This window comes from Trichomycterus rosablanca, chromosome 15, assembly GCF_030014385.1.
Source record: "Trichomycterus rosablanca isolate fTriRos1 chromosome 15, fTriRos1.hap1, whole genome shotgun sequence".
Lineage (NCBI taxonomy): Eukaryota > Metazoa > Chordata > Actinopteri > Siluriformes > Trichomycteridae > Trichomycterus > Trichomycterus rosablanca.
The window spans coordinates 5082100-5100658 of NC_086002.1; the positions used below are offsets into that span (position 1 = coordinate 5082100).

General features: G+C 38.0%; 3 protein-coding genes across 3 annotated transcripts; all 3 read right to left on the reverse strand.

Annotated features, from left to right (window-relative positions):
• Window positions 1-26: 26 nt before the first annotated feature.
• LOC134329389 (uncharacterized protein CXorf38 homolog) lies at window positions 27-5283 on the reverse strand. The gene is made up of 12 exons (XM_063010639.1): window positions 4797-5283; window positions 3987-4118; window positions 3714-3839; window positions 3360-3512; window positions 2796-2957; window positions 2237-2405; window positions 1918-2025; window positions 1678-1833; window positions 1346-1452; window positions 744-902; window positions 408-509; window positions 27-213 (listed from the first exon to the last, which is right to left on the reverse strand). The coding sequence occupies exons 1-10, from the start codon at window positions 4995-4997 to the stop codon at window positions 879-881; spliced, it is 1338 nt and encodes a 445-aa protein (XP_062866709.1). The 5' UTR covers window positions 4998-5283; the 3' UTR covers window positions 27-213; window positions 408-509; window positions 744-878.
• A 1102-nt stretch (window positions 5284-6385) lies between these two features.
• Window positions 6386-10900, reverse strand: LOC134329335 (uncharacterized protein CXorf38 homolog). The gene is made up of 6 exons (XM_063010570.1): window positions 10602-10900; window positions 9555-9689; window positions 8948-9070; window positions 8180-8329; window positions 7704-7874; window positions 6386-7035 (listed from the first exon to the last, which is right to left on the reverse strand). The coding sequence occupies exons 1-6, from the start codon at window positions 10809-10811 to the stop codon at window positions 6889-6891; spliced, it is 936 nt and encodes a 311-aa protein (XP_062866640.1). The 5' UTR covers window positions 10812-10900; the 3' UTR covers window positions 6386-6888.
• Window positions 10901-13313: 2413 nt separating this feature from the next.
• Window positions 13314-17029, reverse strand: pcdh8 (protocadherin 8). Its single transcript, XM_063010657.1, has 4 exons — window positions 14666-17029; window positions 14420-14499; window positions 14144-14277; window positions 13314-13660 (listed from the first exon to the last, which is right to left on the reverse strand). Exons 1-4 carry the CDS (start codon window positions 17027-17029, stop codon window positions 13314-13316), a joined length of 2925 nt encoding a protein of 974 aa, XP_062866727.1.
• Between the last annotated feature and the right edge of the window lie 1530 nt (window positions 17030-18559).

An 18559-nucleotide genomic window follows, 5' to 3' on the forward strand; every position in this document is an offset into this window, starting at 1 on the left:
GAATCAAATAAAACACTTTACTTGACACTGTAGTGGAGGTTGTTGACTGAGTGTCTCCAGATAATGAAGGCTCTTCTGTTCCCGCAGGGTTTGATTTCATGAAGTCCAGTGCTATCTTGGCAACGTCCTGGTGAGCCTCCTTTTTAGTTTTCCACACCTCCGAACCTTTAAAACTCTTGCCATTCACCTCCACAACACCTCTGAATCCTAAACCTACAATGCACACAATGCAATCAGGTTGAATCTTTTATTATTACAGAAACATTATTAACCATATAAAACAGCTTGATTTTTTATCCAGGAGTAAATTGTTTCTGCCTGAATTAAAATACATTTAAACTCATAAAAACATCATGTTGATTATAAAAATCATACATCAAACATAAAGGAAGTCATGAATGGGTTACCATTAGCTTCTTGTTCCTCTGTAAAAACAGGGTCTGGTATTTTTCTTTTTCGAGCTTCTTCAAACAAATGATTCTTGTATTTTGGTGGATCCCCACTTAACACTGTAAATCACATTAATTAAAAATTAAAAAATTAAAAAATTAATTATAAAACTTTTGAGAAAAAAAGTATTTGACAGTGAATGGTACAAACAACAATTAACTTGTTTGGTGTAAATATTAAAAACCTCTGGTTTGTACTTTTGTCAATCGAAACTCTACCCACTAGTCTACCACTGTCCCTATTAATCTTAAGTACCAACAAAATTGTATAAAACAATTTACTTGTTGACTTACTTGATAATGAAGATAATGAAGGCTCTTCTGTCCCCTCAGGGTTGGAATTCATGAAGTCCAGTGCTATCTTGGCAATGTCCTGGTGAGCTTCCTTTTTAGTTTTCCACACTTCTGAACTTTTAAAACTCTTGCCATTCACCTCCACGACACCTCTGAAACCTGAACCAACAATGAGTACAATCAGGATGAATCTTTTATTAATAAAGACTCTGTAATCACTGTCTGTCTGCATTAAAACATAATTAACCATACAGTACAGCTGTTACAAACACAACTGCCCATGAATTATACAGCTGGTTATGACATTAATAATAATAATAATACAGATATTTAACCTTCAGTCTTAGTAATAAATACATTGTAGAATTATGTTGATAAAAAGGTTCAAAACCACTTTGCAAATGGGTTATACCTGCCAACTGTGAATTAGGTACAAATGTATAATATTGTTTTTCTAATTTGGATACGAATAGTAAACCTTGATATTTTATCCAGGAATAATTTCTGTCTATATAAATTAAAATACATTTAAAACTCATAAAAACATCATGTTGATTATGAAAACCATACATCAAATGTAAAGGAAGTCATGAATGAGTTACCATTAGCTTCTTGTTCTTCTCTAAAAACAGGGTCTGGCATTTTCCTTTTTCGAGCTTCTTCAAACAAAAGACTCTTGAATTTTGGTGGATCACCCTTAACACTGGGTCTGTAAATCAGTTTAGCATTAGATGCAATATCTGTTAATATTTATGTTTTGTCACTACATATAAATGTAACAAATGAGCATCTAAAGTTCAACATGGATAAATATTAATTATAAAACTTCTGAGAAACAATACCGCCTGATCAGGATTTATCTGACAAAAAATGGTGCAAACAGTACACTATTAAACCTAAGTGCCAGCAGAATGGTATAAGACACATGACTTACTGTCTCCAGATAATGAAGACTCTTCTGTCCACTCAGGGTTGGATTTCATGAAGTCCAGTGCTATCTTGGCAACGTCCTGGTGAGCCTCTATTTTACTGTTCCACACCTTTATACCTTTAAAACTCTTGCTATTCACTTCCACTACACCTCTGTAACCTGAACATGCAATGAACTCAGTAAGAATTAATCTTTTATTAATACAGAGATTCCGTTATCATGGGATTTAAGTCATAAACATACCTTCAGCTTCTTGTTCTTCTCCAAAAACAGGCTCTGGCATTTTCCTTTTTCGAGCTTCTTCAAACACATGATTCTTGTACTTTGGTGGATTACCACTGAACACTGGTTCTGTAAATAACCAATCGGTTTAACATGAAATGCAAGATCGGTGAATATTTATGTTTTGTCAATACAAAGAAATTTAACTGTATTTAACTGTAACAAATAATGTTGGGTTTTAAAAAATTGCGTAAGCTCTCAACAGTGGTTGGCTAGCGCATTAGAACGCCACACCATTTGAGCAACCCCATTTTATTATTATTCTCTTTTTTTGACCTACCAGGTATGTCCTTTTCCAGCTGGTCCACTCTGTCTTTTAAGTCGGTGATCTTCTGCTCATGCTCATCCACCTTCTCTTGTAACACATTAATCTGGCTTATTTGAGGGCCCAGATTCTCCAGAAGATCTTTGTTCTGATCAACAAAAGTCTTCAGACCCAGCAGCTCTTCCTAAAGCCCACATGAGAAGACATCTAGTTAATATTTTTCACCAAAGGTAATTGACAGTATACATCTAACACTAACTGCTACATCCAAACGTTTATATACACTTGTAAAAGACATGTTATGGCAGATTTGGGATTTCCCATGATTTCCAGAAAATGTTCTCTGTTGATTAAAAGACCCTTTTTTTTTTTTTATTAACTTTCACAAATTTTAGTTCTTTCATAAAGTCAATTTGAGTTTTCTCAAAATGGCTTAAAATTAAGAACACAGCAACTTTGATTATTAATGCAGTGGTGTAAAAAGTATGATATTCATTTAACCTTTTTGTTAAAATGTTCATAATTTATTTATAAATAAATAAATACATTTATTATTTATTTACTTAAATCTTACTTTAAACTCCGTTGGGTTGTCTTCTTCAAAGCGCTTGGTCAGGAATTCAAGCTTCTCCTTCAGAGCTGCTTGTTCTCTGTCCAGCAACTTTACATTGTCCACCTTGCTGTCCTCTCCACTCTGGGAATCTTCACCAGTATACATCTCCAAAACCTTACTGAACTACACAGCATGTGAAGAATTGTAATAAATCATGGTGTACTATAATTAGTCCTATAGTGTAACTCAATTGTTGCTGTATTGTGTCTGAAAGTAATTGCCCCATGTCCGGCTGCCTCTGCTATTGATGACTGTCACACTACATTATTTTAAAGCATTAAACTTAATAAAGGGAATTTGAGTAAAATGATTTAATTTCAGTTCAGTCTATTTTCATCTCTCATTCTGTCTGGGGTGTGTTACTGTCATTATGGGGAAATCAGACCCACTGCAACCCTGACCAGAATAAAGCAGTGGTAAACATAAAAATGAAATATAGGAAATGCCATTTTCATTTTGTTTGATTTTCAGTGTGACAAATGTGAAATAATAAAGGTAATCAGAAAGACACAATTTACTCTGTACCTTCTCTATCTCCTCTGATATAGTCTTAAGTCCTGGTGCATGATTCTCCAGAATCTGGGCCAGTTTTAGAACTAACTGTATACCATCAGCCATTTCATTCCTGGTAAATCTGAAGTCGGGGGAATGCATCACCTTGTTCCTTACACTGATGACCTTGATGATAAACAGAAAAAGAACATAAGGTACCAGATAGATCTCCTTTTCGGCTTTGAATGTTACTTCAAAATTCAGTCAGTTTTTTATGCAATGTAAATAATAATATTTGTTAAACTGATCATTGTTGGCACCTTTCAAAAAACTTTATTAAAAATGACCACATGTTTGCAGAAAATGAAAAGGTTTATTTATTTTTACCTTGGTCATGCTATCGCCTTTTTTAAAGCGTGCAAAGTGTTTGCAGTGATCCATGAAGTTCAAAATAGAAGAAAGGTCAAACTCCTCAAAACTGTGATGATTTTGTACTCCACGTATCATATAAACCTGAAGTCACAGCCCAAAGTACAATAAAATCAAATTACTTCTAATAACATCCTTATGTATTTTACTTTAAATACAAATGAAACACTGATAAAATCATGCAAATACAAATGAAATAATGGTGGAATGTGTGTAATTAATTCAGCTCACCTTGGCCACTTCCCATTTGTCTTGATGCCACAGGTGTGGCACAGAGTTGTTCCAATGGATATCACTTTTCTTTGAATTATGATTCTCCAAAATTGCATTTTTCCACAGCTCACACTTATCACAAAAACGAAACTGTGGATAGCAACATTTAGTTAAGAAACACATTTCTATGACTAAAAGTCAACATGCATTTTTCCAGCCCGTCACGTTATATTTACTTTACTCACATTTGTACTGCTCACAAATAAAAACATAGCAGACTACCTTGTGAACCCTAAAACCTTGTGAACTACATGGTTCCAACTGGTCCAAAACACTGCAGTTCACATTTAACAAGGACCAAAAGAAGAAAGTATAATACACTAGTACTGGTATCATTGCTCTGACTACCTGTAGCTTTTAGGGCAAATTTTAAAACCATGGTCTAAACATAACAGGCGGTCCATGGAGATAGAACATATTTATAAGTTGATAGTACAGTATTTGAGTGCTAAGGCACTGAGGTCCTCCAGCCAAGGGTATTTTGTGGTCCCAAGAACTAAACGGTTATTGCTCCCAGATTATGGAGTAGTTTGTCCATTGGCTTTTAGACTCAGTGGGTCTAAAGAGCTGTTTTAAAAAGGCTTAAGACACATCTGTATGCATAAGCTTTTGTGGATGGACACTTCCAGTCCTTCTTATATTGTGTTTGAATTTTTTATTTGTATTGTGTTTATTTTATTACATTTTAATAATGCCATGGCTAGCTGGAAGATGAGATGAGACTGCCAGTTCTTGACTTAGTATTTCCTAACTACAAACAGAATTCACCTTTGGTCCTCGTTTCCACGTTTTTAAAGTACATTTTGATGTACAGATTTCCTTCTTCAGCTGTTTCTTCAGTGTTGTGTGGTAGGTTTCGGTTTCGTTTTCCACAAATTCCCGGATATGGCTCCTTAGTATGCACAGACTCTCTGCGGTCTTCAGCCAGTTCTTGTAATTCTCGTCACGAAATCGTTTGTAGGAATCCATTAAAAATCACAAACAGTCGGTTCTTATTGTTATTTTATTGCTTTTATTAGTGTTTTGACAGAATAGCAGAGGAGCCACCAAACCTACCACTGACAGCAACTTACTCAGCTGGTCCTGTCCTGTGACGCTGGATGTGGGCAGGTCATTCTCTTAAAGGAATAGTACAAGTTTTCTCCAGACAGGAGTTTTTTTGGCAAGTGTACCATGTTTAAAAACCTGTAATTCGCATGACTTACTTGTTCTAAAAATCTGCAGTTGGCCTGCATAAAGACATAATTGGAGGAGTGGTGTGCTTGTCCAACACCTGACTAGGATAACTATAGTGCATGTGGTAGGGGAATGGCAAAGGTTAATCAAAAATGACTACATTGGAAGGAAATGGAAAAAAAAATGTTTTTAATCTTAGGAAAAATTAATTACTGCTGTTTGCACATAGGGTGGCACAGTGGCTTGGAGGAAAGCACTGTCACCTCACAGCAAAAGAGCTGCAGAAATTATTTACAAACGAAGAAAAAAAACAAGACTGCTATTAAGAACACATTCCCTTGTACTGTGGTGATAAAAGCTTGCATCTGCAATACTTGTTTACTTCATTACAGTGGTACCTCATAACTCAACTCCCCTAAACTCAAAATCTTTGAAACTCAACGCCCTTCGTCGAGAAATTGGTACCCTTAAACTCAATGTTTTCCTTAAACTCTACATGTTCAGTTTGCTTTCTAAAAATGTATTTAATTAATTTCAAATTAACAATGAACAATGTCGCTTTGTTCAGCGCTCGAATTGAGCGGTGCGGTGAAACAATCAAAGTGCGAATATGAGACAAAACTGCATTTGTGTAGAATAACCATCAGATTTACTCTGAAAGCTCCACGTTTCTGTGTTTATCTGGATTTTTCTCACTGTTTCACTTTTAAACTAAACTTGTGTTACAGCTTGAGGTTCCGAGAAAAGAATCAGCTTTTTATTTCAGTGTTTTTATATTATATTTGTGTTATTTTTAGTGTCAAAAACAATCCAATTATTTTACATTAGCCTAAAATATATGCAAGTCCACGGGACCATAGAACACATTAACAGGTTTCCCAAACATCCTTATGAGAAAAAATACTTTGGAACTCAATGTCTTTTAATCTCAGTGCCAGCCCTGGAACCAATTGTAGTTGAGTTTCAAGGTACCACTGTATTTGTAAAGTTAAAGAAATATGTGGCTTTAACACTTTGTAACTTAATGAACAAACAACTTTTCATTTGCAATTATTATAAGCCTGATTTACAGAAATAAAACACAATTGCAACAATAACTGCTTTGCATGATGTTTTATATAATGGCATGTATAAACGTAAATATAGATTTATATTTACAAATACCATACATACCTTTTTTTATTTTACAAATGTTAGGTACAATTAATACGCACATATTTTATATATCCAGATCAATTAAGCTAAACACAAGGTTCATAATGGTAAAATCGTTTTAGTGTTGTTTCATGGATACAAAGACACTTAAAAACATTCCATTCTTACAAAGAGCCCACAGCTCCAAGAACCACTTCATATTAAGGATGCACTTGAGTGAAATACAATAGGTGCACATCAGTTAAATCTGTAATGCTCAAACCCCATTAAGTAAATCCTGCATGGTAATGAGGAGCAATCCAAAACCCAAACAGACTGAACAGTAAAAAGACCTAAATGTGAAAAGCATAAATCAAATTAATTAGAAATTAGATTCTCCAGCCACAATAAAGTGCAACAATAGAGCTGTTTTATACTTGTACAACATTCACACTGAAACCGAGCATACCCCTATAACTATAAAGAATATCAAATGTAAACAACAGCTAGACTTCTATTAAAGTCATTTTTTCTTTCCTTTACTGTTTCTTCAGAAAAGTAGCTGCTTGTTACTGTGTATTTCTTTCTGTTGTTTTGCCTCCAAGTCCTTAATGCGTTGAAGTTCAGTGCTGAACTGCTCCTCAAGATCCTTTTGACTGGTCAGAAATCTATAGAACCTTTGCATGTTCTCCAGCTCCTGGAAACACAAGACAAGGGAATTGATAAGTTTCCAATAGGTTTTTAGATCAACACTAAACAACTATATAGGCATTAAATGGATTGCTTTTAGATTTTTTTCCAGACGCTAAACCATCAACTCCAATTTTAATTTCCCTTTTACACTGATGAGCCGAAACATTAAATACAGCCCCCAAATTGAGCACAACAATATCTATTTTGTATACATTTATATATGCATTTTACAGACCACCATCAGCAACCTAAATTCTATGTGTAGATTAAAGATATTAAAATAACTAAAAGAAAACAAAGTGTGTGTAAATGTGATATTACATGTAATTATTAAACAAACAGCTTTGTTGTTTTTCAATCCTTGTCATTTATTAATTTGTATTATTTAATAGCCAGCTATTTTTGCAACACAGCCTAATAAGTAAAATGTGCAGTTTGTCTTAATGGAACTATTAAATAAAGCAAACTTTTACAATCCTACAAATAACTGATAACTGGCTTGAGATGCAATGTTTCTCCAAAATAATCATTGCTCGGAGGTTATTATAAAAGTTCATAAGACTTAGGTTTAAACCTTGACTCATTGTAAGGAGTGGGTGGGTGGGTCGGTTGTGTGGGTGAGTGTGTGGGCGGATGAGCTAAACAGATGTCTGTTGTCGAACTCTCACTCACCACAGCTGTGAGATTCCCCTCATTTTCACTATTGTCTAGTAAGTCTCTCAGACTTTCCCTGAGCAGTTCAGTCTCCCACTGGCTGATTGATTCAATCAAAACTCCATCAGTTTCAGCCCCGTCCACACTGTCCACCCCTGGGATGTTCACGGACAGGTCAACTGACAGCATCTGAAAGTCAAAACATCAGTTTATAAAACAAATGTTAGGAACAAATGTTATAACTACATATGTAGTAGGCTTCTAATACTTTAATACTGTGATATTATAGTACAATACATGGCAAAGAGTACATGGACACATGAACAACACATGGAAATGACTCGGTTTTGCTATTTTAAAATTCTCCAATGTTTTCTGCTAGATTGTGGACTATGACTGCAGGTTTTTACTTTCATTGAGATACAATCATCATTGAGGCCTCGCTCTGAAGTTGTGTGATACGGCTTGGCTTTGCATAGGAAATTGTCTTTTACCTGCTGGATCTGTTGACCTGCTGCTGCCACTTCAGGGATGTGGCGTAGGGGAAGTAACACTTGCTCTAGACTCTTCTGAAAGTGTGCCATCCACTGGTCTGAGACCCGCATCTCACATGAGTGCATTAACTCATTCCTACAGCGAATTACCTACAGGGAACAAAAGGATATAACATGTACATAAACACTAGAGACCAAATGAACTAAGTTTGACCTTGACCTAAAAAAGCTGGCCACACATTACATACAAGTCATGCATTATAAGCCTGAGAAAACAGTGGCTAAAAACACATGTCCTGGGTGGCATGTTTGCATTTTTCCTGTCATTTCAGTTATAAACACACCCCCAAAAATTATTCACTTCACAAATGCAAACATGTCAGATCCACATTTAGATGTTTTGCACTACCAGGGGGCGCCCTACCCAGTTCTGGGTTGAAAATGCTGGATGCAACGCAAGAATTCATCCTGGTAAGGGAGGCAACACACACTTACAAAGCATTTACTTTCATACTTATACCAAGAGGTAATTCAGAGTAGCCATACCAGCTTCTGCATGTTTTTGGGAAGTGGGAGAAAACCATAGTACATAAAGGATCACTACATCATGATTATTTGAAAGCACAACAATCCTAAAACAAATGACCACAAGAACAAGAATTACTCACAGAAACAAAAACAAAAAGCACAAAATATCAGCTGGGTGCTAGGCAAATAGTCACTGCTTGTCCCATAAACTAGCCAAACTGTGCTCTTCCAAATCCTTACCTCTATAAGAAGTCTCCTATTAATGAAGTTAAACTGGTCACAAAAGTTGAAGAGGTTGAGCAAGGCTGCAGCATCACATTGTTCTGCTTTAGTTGAATCTGCCAGTCCTCGTGGCATGAAAGCCTGTAAAATGTTTAAACAGCCTTTAAATGCATTCAAACATTTTGAAAAAAAAAAAAAAAAAAGATAAGCAGCACACACAATGTCTTCACACTGAGTAGTTCCATTTCTATCTGGCTTAATTGTAATGACACTGTAAGCAGATGATAACATTAGCTTTGCTTCATAAACATTATTCATTTATTCTTACTTCTGCTTTATTTTGGTCAGGGTGGCTGTGGGTCTAATTCATAGGGCGAAAGGCAGAATACACCAGTCACAGAATACACCAGTGACAGATTGCCAGTCCATCACAGGGCAAACACACTCATACATTCACACACAGGCCAGTTTTAGGACCGGAGCATCAGGTGGAAACTTGGGAGAACGGGGTAACAGCACAACTCACTGCACCACCGTGCCACCTTCATAGATATTAGTTTATGACTAAGCAGCTACATTATTCTTATAGTACGCATTCTTTCTCAGTGTTTATTAAAAGTCTTACCTTGGCCAGTTCCCAGTGTTGTGTGGGCCACAGCCAGGATCTGCAGTTTCCCCAGTGAATAGTACAAGATGGCTTTGTGTGGTGCCTTAATATTTCTTTTTTCCACTCATCACAGAGGAAACAATCAGGATGAAACTGCAAAGGAATGTGGAGCAATAATAATGAGCATGTATTAAATATTTGACATACAAAATCAGAACTCCTAGACATAACATTGTACACTGACCAGGCATAACATTATGAAAAATTTTGAGCGATTTGAGCGAGTTTGACGAGGGCCAAATTGTGATGGCTAGACGACTGCAGCTCTTGTGGGGTGTTCCTGGTCTGCAGTGGTCAGTATCTATCAAAAGTGGTCCAAGGATGGAACAGTGGTAAACCTGCGACAGTGTCATGGGCGGCCAAGGCTCACTGATGCACGTGGGGAGCGAAGGCTGGCAGACGAGCTACTGTAGCTCAAATTGCTGAAGAAGTTAATCCTGGTTCTGATAGAAAGGTGTCAGAATACACAGAGCATCACAGTTTGTTGCGTATGGGGCAGCAAAAGGAGGACCAACACAATATTAAGAAGGTGGTCATAATGTTATGCCTCATCTGTGTATTTTTAAACAATACATTTTTGGTCTGTTTAAGCTTTTCTTATCTCCAGATACTCCAGTCACTATCAATTATTACCAATTATTACTATTTATGGTTGAAGGGATTTTTACTGCATGTAATAACAGGACTGGGATTTCAACCATGTTCAAGCACATGTTCCTTTCTTGTGACTGACTAAAATGAACAAAAACTGGAATGAATTTGAGTTCTTTTGTGCTTTTACTGTAGCCTAGGGGTTAAGGTACTGGACTAGTAATCGAAAGGTCGCTGGTTCAAGCCCCACCACTGCCAGGTTGCCACTGTTGGGCCCTTGAGCAAGGCCCTTAAAGCTCAATTGCTTAGACAATATACTGTCACAGTACTGTAAGTCGCTTTGGATAAGTGTCTGCCAGATGTAAATGTAATTCTGATGTATGATGGTTGGTGATTCCTCTGTAAATCTCTTACCTGAGTTCCTCTTGGTCTGCAGTTGCTCCTGCATGTGTGTTGTGATTGTAAGACAGAATTATTATAAATGACAGCCTGGTGAAAACTGCGCATCTCATGATCTGCAAATCCGCACAATCCGTCTTTCACTTTCAGGAGACAATAACCTGCTTTTAACCAGTTCTTATAACCGACCTCATTTAGCCTCGCAAATAAATCCTCATAAACCATACCCGTCACATAAAAACCACCAGGATACTGCAGCCAGCACAAACGTTTAATAAAATACGTCTTTTAAATGTGTTTTTCTCTACTAAACACCAAGACTTTTCCTTCTCATATCACGGAACCAGACAGGAGCTTTTGTTTTTGTTTGTGAACGCTTCCGTATACGATGATTTGGAAATGCATTATGGGAATTGTAGGCAGGTACGGCTCAACAAAACACACCATAAGACAAAATGCCTTTATTATCATTGCACATTGTTCACCGAAATTGACATACACCGACTAGACATAAGATTCTAACCACTGATAGGTGAAGTGAATAACACTGATTATCTCTTCATCACGGCACCTGTTAGTAGGTGGGCTATATCAGGCAGCAAGTTAACATTTTATCATCAAACTTGATGTGTTAGAAACAGGAAAAATGGGCGAGTGTGAGGATTTGAGTGAGTTTGACAGAGCATCTCCAAAACTGCAGCTCTTGTGGGGTGTTCCCGGTCTGCAGTGGAACAGCGGTAAACCGGCAACAGGGTCATGGGCGGCCAAGGCTCACTGATGCACGTGGGGAGCGAAGGCTGGCCCGTGTGGTCCGATCCAACATATGAGCTACTGTAGCTCAAATTGCTGAAGAAGTTAATGCTGGTACTGATAGATGGTCATAATGTTATGCCTTATCAGTGTAAGAACAAGAAGTATATACATGTACACATATACAAAAAATAAAGACTGCGTTATGCTTAAAGGAAAAACTGTTAACTCGATGGTTCTCAAACTTTTTCTTAGACCCCTGTTTTTAAATAAATAAACACTGACACGGGCTATGATATTATTCTTCTGCATGCTTTTAGTGAGGATGACCAAAGGTGTTGTCTTCTAGCTCATGTTAAATCCAAATTATCCATGATGAAGGTAAATATCTTGGTATTTTCTGATTTCGGTTGATGATCCACTACGGTTTACATCTGGTGAGCTAGTGGTGGGTGATTTCTCACCTGGGTCTTTTCATCGGATTTCACATCGACAACTGAATCAGAATCATTTGTAGTCACCGTCCACTGACCTTTGCACTTTGCAGGTGGGCAAATCAAATATTGGCCATAGGTAGTTTTAAAGTGATTCATATGACATCACAAGAGATGTCCAGTATCCCAAAGCCTATTGTTTTTACCATTCCATCAAATGTGATTATTTTTTACTCTTCTCAATATAATGCAATGGGACCCCCCTCTGGGCTCAGTGAGGCCCCCCAGGTTGAGAACCACTGGTCTAACTTAACATAAATACAGTGGTGGTGCTGTAATCCAAAGTGGCTAACAAGCACTTAATTTTCCTAACTACCTGCCTATAATGCTTAAGTGCTGACCACTGCTTTGAATTTAAAGAAAAAGGGTTCACTAATTCAAAGTTAAAATACCATACTAGTAAAGTTTGTTTGTTAGGATTTTAACATCATGTTTTACACATTTGGTTACATTCATGACAGGAACGGTAGTTACTCATTACACAAGGTTATATCGAGCACAGTCATGGACGATTTAGTATCTCCAATTCACATCACTTGCATGTATTTGGACTGTGGGAGGAAACCCACACGTACACAGGGAGAACATGCAAACTCCACACAGAAAGGACCCGGACCACCCAGTCTGGGGATCGAACTCAGGTCCTTCTTGCTGTGAGGTGACAGTGCTACCCACTTAGCCACTGTGCACCCCATACTGTTAAAGTTGTTGTTGTTATTATTGTTATGAGTTTAAAGTTTATAAAGTACTCTGTCATTGATGTGGAGTGTGTTACAATTCTGCTAACAGCTCCCTCTGGTGGCAAAACCTTCACCAGCTCAACATGATTGAATGGGTTACAAGACAAATCCATGTACAAACATGGAACTGCAAATTTGACTATAAAAGGGTTTTGTTTGACTGAAATTGGTTCTTGCGTAAAAAAAGAACCACTAATTTAAGCATATATTTTATCTAATGTTAGCAAACGTACCCTCTGTGATGTGAATGTACAGGAAAACACAGGCTTTAATTTTCATTTATTTATTTCAAATGAAACTTTGTCAATAAATACTAGATCCTATTATTTACAATTATGTACAGAGCCAGTTATTTACAATCATTAAAAAGTACACCAATTCCTATGACATTCAACATTCATTCGTTTAAATATACACACAGGATTCCAGTTCATTACAGGGTATACATACTCACACATTCACTCACTCACTCATTTACTCACACCTAGGGGTAACTAGGTAGCCAGTGTATCTTCTGTATGTTTATAAAAGATGCAGGATTCTAAATTATACTCTTTCATACTACGTTACTATGTAAGGATGAAATAAGACCAGACAAAATGCGCTAAAATTCTAAAAACACATCAAGACAGATCATTTACAGTGGAATGAGTTTCATGATGAATCCACGGGCTTCAGATGACAGATTTTGTGCAAAGTTCCCTTCTGATCTCAGTTCATATTTTGCAGTCCAGTCAGTGACTTTAGAAAGATGCAACAGGTGTGGCGATTACGTCTGGAATCGGTTCTCTGTTAGGAACAGTTTGTTTGTGTAGCTGACCATGTGCGCTATGCTGATAGTAATTAGGGGGTAGGGTCCCCATTTTGTGGAACATGGGTGGTTGAGGGTAACCGGGTGCTCGCAGGAGGACCGTATTATAACTGTAATCCCTCATGGAAGGAGCTTGGTTGATGGCAGGGTGATGGTGGCCGTAGGCTGGCGTCCGGTAGGCTACAGTGTACCTACCGTTGCCTATGTGAGTGCTGGTAGTGTGTACTGGGATTTCTCTTGTTCTGCATGCTCCATCTGTTAATCCAGGGTATAAGGAACCTAAAATTATAAAATAAAAAGGTTAGTTTATGTAAAAAAATAAAAGCACTTGACAAGTCTATCTTGACTTGAAACATTTAATTTAGTCATACTGTATCATCTGAATTATTAGCTCTCGCCCTGGTGACCCACTGCCCTGCACTATTCCTTTTTTACCTTCTCCCTGCACACGTGATCAATCCCAGCAAGAGCATAATAATTAGCATATATGTTTGATTAAGTGCATAAGGAACACAGAAAACTGCTGAGCAGTGAGTAACCATGAAAAGTGGTTCACAATATTTTATCAGCTGGGTCTCAATAGGACACAACAGCGGTCAAGGGCCAATCCTGTGGGCTGCATAAATGCATTAATGTCAAGGAATATTAGTCAGGAAACGTGGGCCGGCAGTCTGGGTTGCTAATGGCCAACAGGCTGCCAATTAAAAACCCTAATTTTGAAAGATGAAGGAATAAAAGACAACAGAAAACTACTAAACTCACTGTTAGCATGCTGGTGGCTGATGGTGGGAATTCTTCGGCTGGCTTGTCCGCATATGTCAGAGTCACTGTCATTGAAGTCGCTGTCTCCTTTTCCACTGTCCTTGATGCTTGACCGATCAGAGGATCCTAGTTCACTGTAAATAGAATAACAAATTATTATAACTGCACAAACATGGTAAGTCAAACCATATTTTTTAACCCATTCTAGTTTAATTATTACAGAATTTATTCTATTATACATTTGAATCTAAAATACCTTATTAAGATTAATCATACCTTGTCTGAAGTGTGTATCTGTCTCCTTGCCAAATGGAACCAGGCTCAAAACTTGTCTTATTGAGCAGAGGTCGAAACACCTAAGAAAAATGACAAACATTAAACACGTTTATTTTTTTAAATCTCAGAATTTAGGACATGATATCTTAAAGACCAGGGCAGACAACTCCAGTCATAAAAGGCCAAAGTCACAGACTGGAGTTGTGCATTCCTATTATAAACCGTAACCATTTGTAGACAACATACCTTACTGTCTGAGTCTCTACTTGGCATCTCTTCATCTGAGAAAGAAGACTCATCCCTGGTAGATGAAATCTGCTCCGTGACAGTGGCACTACCTCCAGAGATGCTGCTGGAATCTGAAGAGTCGATGCTGTGTGATGGAAATGAAGTCTTTCTGAAGTTCCCTCCAGCCATTTTGGTGATAGACCTTCCATTTCTTTGGTGCTTTCTGTATGAAACAGCGACTGCCACAATGGCAATCAGCAACACAGCACATGCAGCAGCGAGAAGCCCAATGATGATAAAAGAAGCATCAAAGGTGTGTTCGTTCTCTTCTTTAATTGATTCAAGAAGGACTAGCACTTGATCATCCAAGGGAATTGCATTCCAAATCACAAAGCGGATTGTGGCTGTGTGGACAAGGGGCATTCGTCCATGGTCGCTTACCGCCACTTTGACCTCCAGCGTCTCTCCGAGCTCGAGCGCCAGACCACGCTTAAGGGTCATCTCACCTGAGTTTTCGTTCACAACGAACAGGTGCATTTTGTCCTCTAGAATAGTGTAGGACAGCTCGGTATTTGTTCCCTCATCTGCATCACTGCCTTCAAGTCTCAGGGCCACATAACCCGCTGGAGCATTGCATGGCAAAGTCACGTCTGCTGTGCCATTGATGAGAATGGGATGAGTGAAGAAAGGTGTGTTGTCATTCTCATCCACGACTCTAATCTTGACCTGAGCTGTGCTTGAAAGCGACGGGAAGCCACCATCTGTGGCTTGGATGACTACTTCGATCTGCTGTACCGACTCATGGTCCAGAGACCTTACTGTATAGAGAGTCCCAGAAGCGGGGTCCATTGTAAAAAAAGAACTCAGTGGGACCCCATCTATTTCATTTTCAAGAAGCTTGTATGTCACTTTAGCATTGGCCGCTTCGTCAGGATCACGAGCAACCAGAGAAGCGACGTAGAGTCCTGGTGGTTTGTTTTCCATCACTGAAACTTCATAGATAGGTTTGCTGAAGGACGGGGCATTGTCATTCTCGTCGCTCACTCTGATTGTGTACTGGGTAAAAGTTTTAAATGGTGGTGAGCCGAGATCCTCAGCTATCACAGTAAGGTTGTACTCAGAAATCTTTTCTCTGTCCAAAGCTGATGTGGTGACAATCATCATGGTGTCACCATAAGCCTGCTGGAGTTTGAAATGCTCGTGTCCATGCAGACTCACCTGCACATAACCATTCGCACCTGAATCTTTGTCAGTGGTGCTAATAAGAGCAACAAAACTTTCCACCGCCGCCGCCTCCGTGATGTAGGCCATGTCTCCGCTCCTGGAGGTCATCGGCTTGATCGTGACTTCTGGTGCATTGTCATTCACATCAACAACATCAACAGTGACCATGCAGGTAGAAGGAACTGAGTTGGCACCCAGATCATACGCCTGTATGTGCAGCTCATAGGATTTTCTCGACTCATAATCTATAGTGGAATTCAGGATCACCGCTCCACTAATGGAATCAATAATAAAAGTGTTTCGGATCTCACTGGATACACCATCTGCAAAATCATATCTGACATCACCATTCTCACCATGATCCGGGTCGAAGGCTTGAACTCTGAGTAGGAGGACACCAACTGGTGCATCTTCATAGAGCTCGACTCTGAGCTTATCACTTTCAAACTGGGGACTGTTGTCGTTAGAGTCCAAAACTTTAACTTGAATGGTCAGAGATCCAGACTTTGCAGGACTTCCACCATCACTTGCGATGACTTCCAGTGTCAGGAACTCCTGGACCTCCCTGTCAAGCTCCTTCACAAGAACAAGCTGAGCAAACTTCTTGCCATCTTCTCCAGTTCCCACCTCTACACCAAAATATGTACTGTTAATGAGCTGATAACTTTGGATGTAATTGTTACCCACGTCCAGGTCACTGGCAACCTCCAAGGGAAAGCGGGTACCCAGGGCTGCATTCTCCACGATCTCAAGTTGCATCTTTTCTTGTGGAAACACAGGTGCGTGGTCGTTCATGTCTCTGACGTGGATCTCCACGTGGATCAGGTGGAACTTTTCCTTGGAGTAAACCACCACGTCTGTAGTGATCACGCACTGCATGGACGACCCGCAGAGACTTTCTCGGTCGATGCGACCCCCCACAGTGATCAGGCCGTCGTGTTTTCGCATCCGAATCAGTGATGTGTTCCCCTCTTGCATGAATCGGAAGCTCGTCTGCGGGTCCTCGGGTAACTCGGTCTTCAGGTCCATGGACAGATTTCCTATGAAAGTTCCTGGCGCGTCCTCCTCATAGGTGTAATATTTCGCTGTCGTGCCTCTTGCTGCACATGAAAAGAGCAAAACTAAACTGAAACTTAGAAACAGCTTTTTAAACTCCATCTTCGTTTCTTTTCTTCAACAAATAACTAAAAGCGATGCATCTAAAACTGGTCAGGTTTTTGCGTCTGTAAGTTTTTTTTAACCTATAATGTCCTTAATCTTGCAGGATCAGATGAGTTGTGCTGGAAGGTTGACCAAGCCTGTATTTAAGGTGGCTGTTTATGCAAATCAATCCTCCTCCCAACCAATACACGTCCTCTGATCTACCAAACGGCACCTCTGGGTTCATCCCCTAACATGTTGCACTGCGGACAAAAGTGCGACATTTATTTCTAACAAATTGCCACGTATGCTGTTACAAATTTTTTGTGCCAAAATGAGTTTGTTTTTATACCAACACTTGCTTAAGCCAGATTTAAACGCTGTATTTACTCAGCCTGGAAATTGCCATTACACATCAAGCGCAATATAACTTCTACTCACTGAGTTAATCAAATTAAAAATGTCTAGACTATTAAAAAAACAACAAATGCCAGGCTAGAGACGAATAAACTGCAGAATAAACTGCAAGGATTGAACGGGGTTGGTTGGCATATTAGTCTTTGCTGTACATAACTTATAACAACAACGTATAACTTCATTTCTTAAATAAAAGAATCCCTTTTAATGTCAGAAAAAGGTTTATTATAGGTCAAATATTATAAGTCATGCTGTGTAATTGTGCATTTCATTCTGTGGGGTGGGTTAACAGTCATAAGAATAGTTCATACTATTTAAAGATTGTTTCTTTTATATACCAAAATACAATTTATTGATTAATTACTTATAATACAAACAATATATTGATCAATTACTTATAATACAAAGAACAGCTAAGTATTTTCTTTAAAACAAGTCATTCATGACACTCTTGGAACTTTACTTATTTCTGCAAGTACAAATTTTGTGTGACAGTATTTTTATTTATTGAGGATTATTTTTACTTGTAAAAGCTATGGTGCAAATATTGTTTATATATTATAAATTATATATTATATATTATAAAATATCCTATATAAATAATAGATCATATATATATATATATATATATATATATATATATATATATATATATATATATATATATATATATATATATATAAAGAATAGCAGTGTACTTTAGACTTTTGTATCTAGTAGATATGAGAATCATCTTAACATCGTAACAATAATCCCCACTTAAAATTATAATAGTAAAAATAATCTATATTTATTTTGGTCGACTGTGTTTAACAGTTTTGCCACAGTGAACTTGTTTTGACGTGTTTATTATCAGCTGTGTATTTAATGTGTTGTGATTTTGTCACTTTATTTGTCCATATTTTAACACGAAAGGTCAAATAAAATGAACATTATGCTCATTTCAATGATACTAAAATATTTGATATGAGCTTTATTTAGACATTCTGCTGACACTAAACATTTTGTGCACTGTTTAAAGCTGACAAACGGATCGGTGCCAAATGAGCGCGTTTGTGCGCAAGTGTGCTGGAAGTGGCGAAGATTTGGCACGTTGTGTGTGTGTGTGTGTTTGTGTGTGTGTGTGTGTGT